The following is a 9,441-nucleotide window of genomic DNA, read 5'->3' on the forward strand; positions in this document are numbered from 1 at the left end:
GAAACAAAAATATTTGTGTTTTATAATAGTGTCTGAAATTGATCCAATTTATTAACGTTAGGGGTAAAATTGCTCATGACTTCCAATGTTGGGGTAAAATTGCACCATTTTAGACGTTAGGGGTAAAATTGCTCCTGGTCCAAAACGTTAGGTGGAGAGAGATGAATAAAATTGGTAAAACTATTATAAGATGATTAATACATATAAGAAAGATGAATAAATATTAAATAATGAAAAATGCTTTTAGTTTGTGAATATTGAAATAGAGGTCAAATGCAAAAAAAAAAAAAAGACATAAATAAGAGATAGAGAGAGAAAGTAACGCAAGGAAGAAGAAGAGGAAGAAGAAGAGAAATAAAAAGGTGGGTCAGAAATCAGAAACAAATACACGTTGAGAGGAGAGGCAATTGCATGTGCCCACATGGCCTCTTGCAGCTGGACACAGCATCACCACTCTTCCCTAACCTAACATTTCCATTTCTCATTTCTCAATTCTCAATTCTCTCTTCTTCCTTTTTCAATTTTCTCAGCTCAGTCGGTCTTGTCTAATATGAAGGATACCAGTGACGGATTTGTTCGGGCCGATCAGATTGATCTCAAGTCTCTTGATGAGCAACTCGAGAGACATCTCAATAAGGTATGGACCATGGATAACAAGAACAAGAAGCCCGATGATGCTATTCTTCCTACTACTCGTCTTCCTTCTTCCAAAGACGATTCTCTTCCTACCACTCCTCTCAAAATTACTCCACCTTCCTTCAAGAAGCAGCGCCAGGAATGGGAGATCGACCCTGCTAAGCTTCTCATCAAGACTGTCATTGCTCGTGGTACCTTCGGTACTGTTCATCGTGGCTTCTATGACGGCCAGGATGTCGCCGGTTAGTCTTAATCGGTTTTACCTTACTTTTATGTGTTTAATTGTTTCTGGATTTCACTTTTCACTGTTCATTTCTTGATTCTCACTGTTGCCTGCTCTGTTGTCTTCCCAATCTGTTAGGTAGAAAAAGATTTAAGTAAAATTGTGTTTGGTACGCAATTCCAATTGCTCGAAACACTTAATTTTGATGGTTTTTTCTGTCATACTTGTTGTGAAATCAAGTATTCTAGTGTTGTTTTCTTCTTTATTTTTATTTTTTGGTAATTTCTACTTTTAGTTTGGTCGGTCCAAAATTGAATCAGGTGGACCGTTTTGAGGATCAGTTTTATTATTTCATGCTCTTTGAATCCTATAACTCAATTATGCAACTCATCCGATGTCCTTTTTTGTATTTAGTCTATATGCTGTTTTTCCCCTAAAATTACAATTATGAAAAAGTTTCGTGGGAAAATTCTGGATTATGTTGTAATTAACTATACCGGGGATATCGGCGATTGAGCGTAGTAAATGTACTCTTGTAGAACCCGTGACTTCTGCACGGGTTTGGGTTGAAATTGGTTGTTGCACTAATAATTTGGGTGATAATGGTGTCTCTTTAACTTTCATGTGATCCTTCAATACCCGCCAATAAAGACAGAAAATATGAAAAAATAGATCCAGTTGCAGGAAAAATCACGATCCCAAACTATCACTTTTTTTTATTATTGTTTCTGTACATATTTTTGCATTACATGTCAATCTTCATTAATTTCCTTTAAATTGCTTCAGCGTAAAGAGTCAACAGTGTTGCTATTGGTACGGCTTGATTCTTTTATGATTTGTTTTTGGATTCGCTAACTAAAGTTGCCTTTGTTGAAACTCAGTTAAACTGCTTGACTGGGGTGAAGAAGGCCACAGAACGGAAGCTGAGATTGCCTCGCTGAGGGCAGCCTTTACTCAAGAAGTTGCTGTTTGGCATAAACTTGATCACCCCAATGTTACTAAGGTAGCTTTTCTTTTTCTTGGAGGATGCAGATTTTGTTAGTTATGAGGTTAGAGAAAGATAGAGAGATGGAAATATTATTCTGTCTTTTACACATTGTCTGAGTTTTTTGAGCCAGTGGGAGGTGAACTGTTGTCTTTCCCTGTCTTGCTTAGGGCACATACATGAACTAGCTTTATGCTTCAGTCATATAGTTTGTGGTTATTATAGAATTTTATATTTTCTGGTTTTTACTTTGAAGAACGGCTGCTAGATTTACATTAATATGCCTGTAAGGTGGATTTTGGTTATTTGGTTTTAACTATTGGAATGGAAGTTGTTTGGTTGTAGTCTTTTTCACTTTACTGCTAGGGGGATAAATTTTAGATTTTTGGTCCTTGCTTCTTGTTTTGGTTATTATATCACTCTTTAACCTTTTTAGGGGCAGAGTGCAACTTTCTGTTTTTCTCAAAACCATTGTGAAATTGATCTCTGATGACTATTGCTTACTCATTACTTATCCATTGCTTTTGGATGGATACATCAATTATATTCGCCATTTAATTCAGCTATGTAGGTTGTAGGTTGTGATCCCAGTCATTTAGTCTATTAGGGCTTAGAGATGGATGCATAATTCATATTCTATGTTTCTGTTTTTCTCAAAACCATTGTGAAGTTGAGTTCTGATTTCTACTGCTTACTCATTACTTGTCCATTTCTTTTGGATGGATGCATCATTCATATTCGCCATTTAATTCAGCTATATAGCTTGTAGATTGTGATCCCCGTGATTTAGTCTGTCAGGGCTTAGAGATGGATTACTGCATTGGCTAACTGCTGATATTCAATTAACTGTACGTTAAAAATCTGTAGGATTTTAGGAATAGTTTGATTGATTCCCATGCTTTCTTCATGGATTAGTTCTTTGGTATTCCTTAGCGTATTAAAACTTGTTATCACGCTGATTTCAACAGTATCAACATTTTGCTTCCATTTGTGTGCTTGACTCAAAAGGAGAATCTGAAAAAATCCCCAAATTTATATGGTCCAAGTTCCATAACTTACAGTTCCATCAATCATTGTGCTACTTTTCTTCTGTAATTAAGCCTGCCCTTTCTCCTATTTATTAGTTTTCCTTGTCAACATGGTTTTATTTTTGAGAATTCTTTGGATAAGCCAGATGGTTTCTATGGGCTCTTTGCTGCAGCATACAACTGCTTTGTAGCATTATCATTTTTTAATGATTGCCGAAATTGGCTTTTGAACCATTAACATCTCAAGGACGAACTAGAGAATGTTTTGAATATGGAAGGCTTTTTTGAGTGTAAAATGCTAGTAGTTGATATTAGTATTTGATAAGGTAGCAAGCCTTTTTGGCAATTAGTCATCTTTGCTGACTATGGTTTTCCTCATCCAGTTTATTGGGGCAACAATGGGGTCATCAGAGCTGCAATTACAAACTGAGAATGGCCGGATTGGCTTACCAAATAGTGTATGTTGTGTTGTAGTGGAATATCTTCCTGGAGGTGCACTGAAATCTTATCTTATAAAGAACAGAAGAAGGAAGCTGGCTTTCAAAGTTGTTGTTGAATTGGCACTTGATCTTGCCAGAGGGTATGTAGCACCTGAATAATTTCTTTTTCCATTTCTAGAAACACCTTCAGTTTATTGTGTTTTGGCTGGTTCACTGGCGGTCCATTACTTGTTTCCTCAGCTAACAGCACATTTTTAATTCACATTGGCTCTATTTCAGGTTAAGTTACCTTCATGCCGAGAAGATTGTTCACAGGGATGTAAAGACAGAAAACATGCTATTGGACAAGTCACGCACAGTAAAAATTGCTGACTTTGGAGTTGCTCGAGTAGAGGCATCAAATCCTAATGATATGACTGGAGAAACAGGAACACTTGGATACATGGCTCCTGAGGTATAGAGCTTATTATAAAACAAGTTCATTTTGTATTTCTATGATGGAAAATGTGGTCATATCCTGTAAATTAAAATCAACATAAGCATTATAATGCATGAAAAGATGCAAATTCTGATGCATATGCCTTTCATGGAGCAAAGGCATTCTTGTGATTAGAAAATGTCTTGTTTCAGCAGAATTTTTTATTTGAAAATCTTTTGATTTTTGTCATCAGTATTTAAATGTAGATTTTGCAAATTATTCTTCAGTTGAGTGAATAACATGAGCTATTATCTGTGTGTTATAGGTTCTCAACGGTAGTCCATATAATAGGAAATGTGATGTGTACAGTTTCGGAATCTGTCTGTGGGAGATATATTGCTGCGACATGCCGTATCCAGATCTTAGTTTTTCAGAAGTGACTTCAGCTGTGGTCCGCCAGGTATAAAATATTCTCTTTTCTTATTCACCTCTGCTTGCAATACTTCAGGATTTCATTTAAATAAACAGAAAGAGTGATAAATTGAGTTGAAAGTTTTGTTAGCTAATCATTCACATGTATTGCAGAATTTGAGACCAGAAATACCGAGATGTTGTCCAAGCTCTCTAGCAAACGTAATGAAGCGATGCTGGGATGCAAATCCAGACAAGCGCCCTGAAATGGACGAGGTTGTGTCCATGTTGGAGGCGGTTGATATATCAAAAGGTGGAGGTATGATCCCTCCAGATCAACAAAGCGGTTGTCTCTGCTTTCGCAGGAACAGAGGACCTTGAAGAATTACTTGGTTCCTGGCAGAGGAACGACTAGTGAAACGATCGTTTTGAGCTACATAGATTGAATCTGTAATTAAGATGGAGGTAAAAAGCGATTCGGAATGTGGAAAGGTAAAGAATGGAGAGGTGGATAGTGTGGGATGGATGTAAATCTTTTCAATTGTTTACTCCATTTCTTCAATATTTTTTGGGGGAGATCTTGAGATATGTGTATATCTATTTGGCTTGACATCGGCATCATGTCCAAGCTCACCCATTATATATGATCTTACTGTTAACATTCTTATGGTAATTAATGTTTCTGCAACCATTTGATTGCTGTATATCCTGTGTTCATACAGGTAATTGGCTTATTCTATTTCAGCCAAGTTGTAATATTAAGAATCTATTTGGTTCTACTGTTCATATCTATTATTTGTTATTTACTATTTGCTGTGGCTGGTAAATTTAGCTGATTTTTCTTCTAAGGGTACTTACTGTCTTCCTTTCTTCTTAAGGTGGCAATGTAATGAGACTCAAATCTCAATTTCCCATTGTTAAAGGTCATTGTAGCATGCTTCTTTGTCCTTGAAATTTCTTCATGGAAATTATTGATCTTTGAAATTTCTTCATGGAAATTATTGATGGTTTAAGATTTCCTTTTTCCTGTGCCAACAACTTAAGAGAATCATCACTAGCAATTTGGATAAATGACAAAGAAAAATGGATTACAAGTATGGAAAAAATGAACAGAAGTCAAACATGATTACTAGTGATTTCGACCTGGGCTAATTCTAACTTATCTTTTGCTTAGTTATAATGAAAGTATTTGGATGCATTCAATATTCAACTATAAGAGTATTTTTATATACATGTTCTCATTACTTCCAGGAAAAAACGGAATGCATACTTACATCACCAAACTTATTATTAAACTATAAAAAATAAAATAAAATAAAAAGCTTACGTAGGAGATAGAGAGAATCACAAGGAGCTGATATTCCTGCAAAATGAAAGGATATAAAATGTTAATGAAATTGAGATTAGGTTTTTATAAGACTAGAACTTTGTTTAACGCAGTCCATCGACATTTAATATCTTATTAAGGGGGTGTTTGGTTGCTCCTTTTCAGGCACCTTTTGCCTTTTCACTTTAAAATTGAGAGTTTTAGGTGTTTGGTTAGTGACCTCCTGTTTGCCTTTTACAATTGAAAAGCAACATTAGGTGTTTGGTTAGTGATCTCCTGTTTACCTTTTACGCCCGAAAAGCAGCCTTTTACAAAAGCAGAGAATCTCTGCTTTTTGGAAAAGCAGCTTTTTCCAACAGCATACAACAAACCGTAACAGCAACAGCAAACCGTAACAGTAAACAGCAAACAGCAACATCAAACAGTAGATAAAACAAACGGGCCCTAAGTATATATTTTTGTAGTAGAAGTTTAATAGATCCTTAATTCTCGATCTAATTTTGGTTATGGGTGAACAGTCAAAAGTTAAATGGATATTCAAGTGTTATGGTAAATTTCAAATAACTATTACTTGTAAAACAACAACAAATGGTATAATAGTGTTAATTCTGAATAGCAATCAAAGAAATTTGCGAACCCATCCAAAGTAACAACAAATAGAATTCCAATACCAAGTGCAAGAAGGAAATCCACCAACATCAATTATCAATAATATAACAATTTGATTTTACCTTCTGCTAAAAAAAAAAAAAAAAAAAACTAATAGAATATCCTTTATGCACTGCATATTACATATGTTTAGTGTACCAGGTTTCTTGTTCTTGGTAGACCTTATTTTGGTTGATGCCTTCGGACCTCAGCCTCTAGAGATGACATTAGTGACGCCTTATGAGGTCTTATCCTTCCATTACCTTTCTTTGGATGTCGAACCTCACTTTGCTTTTTCAGAAAATGGTCTAGCTTTCGTTGAGTCACCGACTTTTCTAGCTCGGCGATGAGTTGCTTGTCATCTTTCGTATCGTGTTTTTCACTTTTATGGAAGTTGCAAAATGCTCCATTGCTGCGTGAGGGTGATTTCTTCATTTTTAGAAGGTAGGTGATGGGTACCCTATTTTTCTCTACCCAGTAAAGGACGTCATCTCAAGGAGCATTTAGGGAGATTGGTGACATCTCCGAGTGCTCTTGTGGCTTTTTCCTTTTTCGTTCCTGGATTGTCTACTAGCGAGGATGGCCTTCTCGATCATCAAAGGATTTGGCCTTTAGGCTCCCCCCTACAAAAGTCTCTTGCCCGAATCATCAAGTCTTTGAAGGTGCATGGCCTATTGGTGGTTAGCTCCCATGATAATTCTTTGTTGAGGCAATTGGCTGCCATGATGTCGACCGCTTCCTGCTGCAATCTTTTTACATGGTCCTTGAGAGTTTCCTTCTCATGTTGGACCAGGTAGTTGTTACGATTTACACTTTATAGAAAAGAAAGAAGTTCAGAGGTAGGAAAGAGATAGAAACAGAGAATAGAGAGTGAGAAAAAAAAAGAATCTAGTTCATTAATATTTTTTGATGATCCCTTACAATGACAATAGCTGTATTTATAGTAGTGGCAAAAGATACTTAAGGAAGAAGAAAAGACAGCTAGCAAAACTTAACACTTAAGTAACTAAGACTTAGTAGCTAAGACACTAATAAAAGGAATTAAAAACTTAACAACTAAGTAATGAAACTTAATAGCTAAGAAACTAATAGCTAATTACTTAGCTGTCCTTCAATTAATCTTCTTCTTTCTTTGGTACGTAACAATACCTCCCCCATAAGAACCTTCTTGTCCCCAAGAATGGTTAAAAATAGGAAACTGTTGGCGAATAGTGTCAGCATCCTCCCAAGTGGCATCAACTGCTGAATATCCCTCCCACTGAATGAGAAGTTGAAACTTAGTGTGACTGCCAATGTGGGCATAGCGTGTATTCAGGACCTTCTGAGGAAGAATCACCCATTCAGCATACATGGAGGCATTACCTCGAAAATTCACCCTTCATAATTCGTACAGACCGTGAGAGCATCAAGCATTTGCTAGAGCAAAAGCTTCACACCTATTTGCAGCATAAGGGAATATCTAATTACTTAGCTGTCCTTCAATTAATCTTCTTCTTTCTTTGGTACGTAACAATACCTCCCCCATATGGTATTTGGCTTGCTTAATAGCAACATAAAGTGTAGTGGGTTCAAAAGATCTAACAGCAGACCTAATTTCTGGTTTTAATCCAGTGATGAAACTAGAAATATAAAAAGATTCAGTATGATTAGGGTGAACCTTTTCCATTTTGAGCTTGATTGCCTCGAATTGTTCCTGATAAGCAAGGATTGTAGTTTCCTGTTTTAGTTGTGATAATTGTTGCACTACATCTTCCACCTCTGTTTCTTGGAATCTCTTTTCAACCTCTTGGACAAATTCATTCCAAAAAGTTTGAGGATTAGAGGAAATCCAATTTCGGAACCATCGCTCTGCTCGTCCTTGCAGGTACAATCCAACCAGCATCACCTTCTTTTCTTCTGCAACTTCAAATATCTGAAAATATTTATTACACTTACTCACCCAAAGATCTACATCAACGCCTTCAAACATAGGAAGATCGCATTTCGGAAGTAACTTGTGGAAATAGGGAGTTCTCTCAAGAGGAGAAACTTCTACGAAGGATGCAGGGGATGAATTAGGACCGCTGCCGAGAATTCCTTTCCCAGTGTTAGTATTGAGGGTTGAAGTCGTAGGCTGATCGGAATTAATCTGGATACCAGAATTAATCTGGATGAGCTTGGTGAAGGTAGATAACACGTTGTGGAACCTTTCATCAATGGATTTGTTGGAATCCAATTGATCTCTTCGTAATTGATTCTGCTCTGCAATTAGAGTTTCAATCCTCTTCTGTTGCTCAGTTTGTTGATCGCTTATCTTGTCCAATCGTTCTGCAGTAGACTCCGATCGATCATAAAACTGAGCCGCGAGAGCCTTGATCTGATCTTCGAGAGTTTCCATGGCTTGTTGATTCTTCTTAGTTACACGAGTTACCGGTGCAGTATTTATCATACCCAATCAGAATTTGCCGGAGAATCGAGATCTCTGATACCACTGTTACGATTTACACTTTATAGAAAAGAAAGAAGTTCAGAGGTAGGAAAGAGATAGAAACAGAGAATAGAGAGTGAGAAAAAAAAAAGAATCTAGTTCATTAATATTTTTGATGATCCCTTACAATGACAATAGCTGTATTTATAGTAGTGGCAAAAGATACTTAAGGAAGAAAAAAAGACAGCTAGCAAAACTTAACACTTAAGTAACTAAGACTTAGTAGCTAAGACACTAATAAAAGGAATTAAAAACTTAACAACTAAGTAATGAAACTTAATAGCTAAGAAACTAATAGCTAATTACTTAGCTGTCCTTCAATTAATCTTCTTCTTTCTTTGGTACGTAACAGTAGTTGAGATCTTGCATGGTTGGTTGTAGTGATAATTAAAGGAATCTCTGCATCTAACTGGTCCTATGTTCGAATCGAATGGGAGTTCTGGACCGGTGGCATCATACCGAAGAGACTTCCTGATGCAATCTTTTTATTGCATGGTTGGTTGTAATAAACTTATGTTGCACAGAATGGGAGTTCTGGACCGGTGGCATCATATCGAAGACACTCATTTCCCTCTTGATTGAGTGTCCATATTCCTTATTCAACTTTTCAGAGATCCATCTTGTTGATGATAGCAATTTCGAAAAGTTCGGTGTCTAGTCGAACAGTTGGTATTTTTAGATTTGTTCACATACCAGAAAGTTTCTTTTGCTATCACTAATTTTTCAATGAATTAACAAGAAAACATCTATGCTATTTTTGCCCAATCAAATTAATTCACTAATTTTGCTACTGATCTTTGCCCAATCAATTAATAGCACCTTTTCTTTTCTTATCTATTAATTAAAAATCTATCTCAT

At 36.3% G+C, this 9,441-nt stretch overlaps 1 protein-coding gene across 1 annotated transcript; it reads left to right on the top strand.

Annotated features, from left to right (window-relative positions):
* Window positions 1-292: 292 nt before the first annotated feature.
* Window positions 293-4,950, top strand: LOC136230880 (serine/threonine-protein kinase 52). Its single transcript, XM_066020077.1, has 6 exons — window positions 293-878; window positions 1,741-1,862; window positions 3,256-3,452; window positions 3,592-3,766; window positions 4,056-4,190; window positions 4,316-4,950. The coding sequence occupies exons 1-6, from the start codon at window positions 551-553 to the stop codon at window positions 4,520-4,522; spliced, it is 1,164 nt and encodes a 387-aa protein (XP_065876149.1). The 5' UTR covers window positions 293-550; the 3' UTR covers window positions 4,523-4,950.
* Window positions 4,951-9,441: the final 4,491 nt, after the last annotated feature.

This window comes from Euphorbia lathyris, chromosome 1 (genome assembly GCF_963576675.1).
Source record: "Euphorbia lathyris chromosome 1, ddEupLath1.1, whole genome shotgun sequence".
Lineage (NCBI taxonomy): Eukaryota > Viridiplantae > Streptophyta > Magnoliopsida > Malpighiales > Euphorbiaceae > Euphorbia > Euphorbia lathyris.

Excerpts from the sequence above, each read along its gene's own strand:
- LOC136230880 (XM_066020077.1), top strand. The coding sequence starts at position 551 with ATGAAGGATACCAGTGACGGATTTGTTCGGGCCGATCAGATTGATCTC. Across the intron at positions 3,767-4,055 it reads TTGGATACATGGCTCCTGAG|GTTCTCAACGGTAGTCCATA; the intron begins GTATAGAGCTTA and ends TGTGTGTTATAG. Across the intron at positions 4,191-4,315 it reads CTTCAGCTGTGGTCCGCCAG|AATTTGAGACCAGAAATACC; the intron begins GTATAAAATATT and ends CATGTATTGCAG.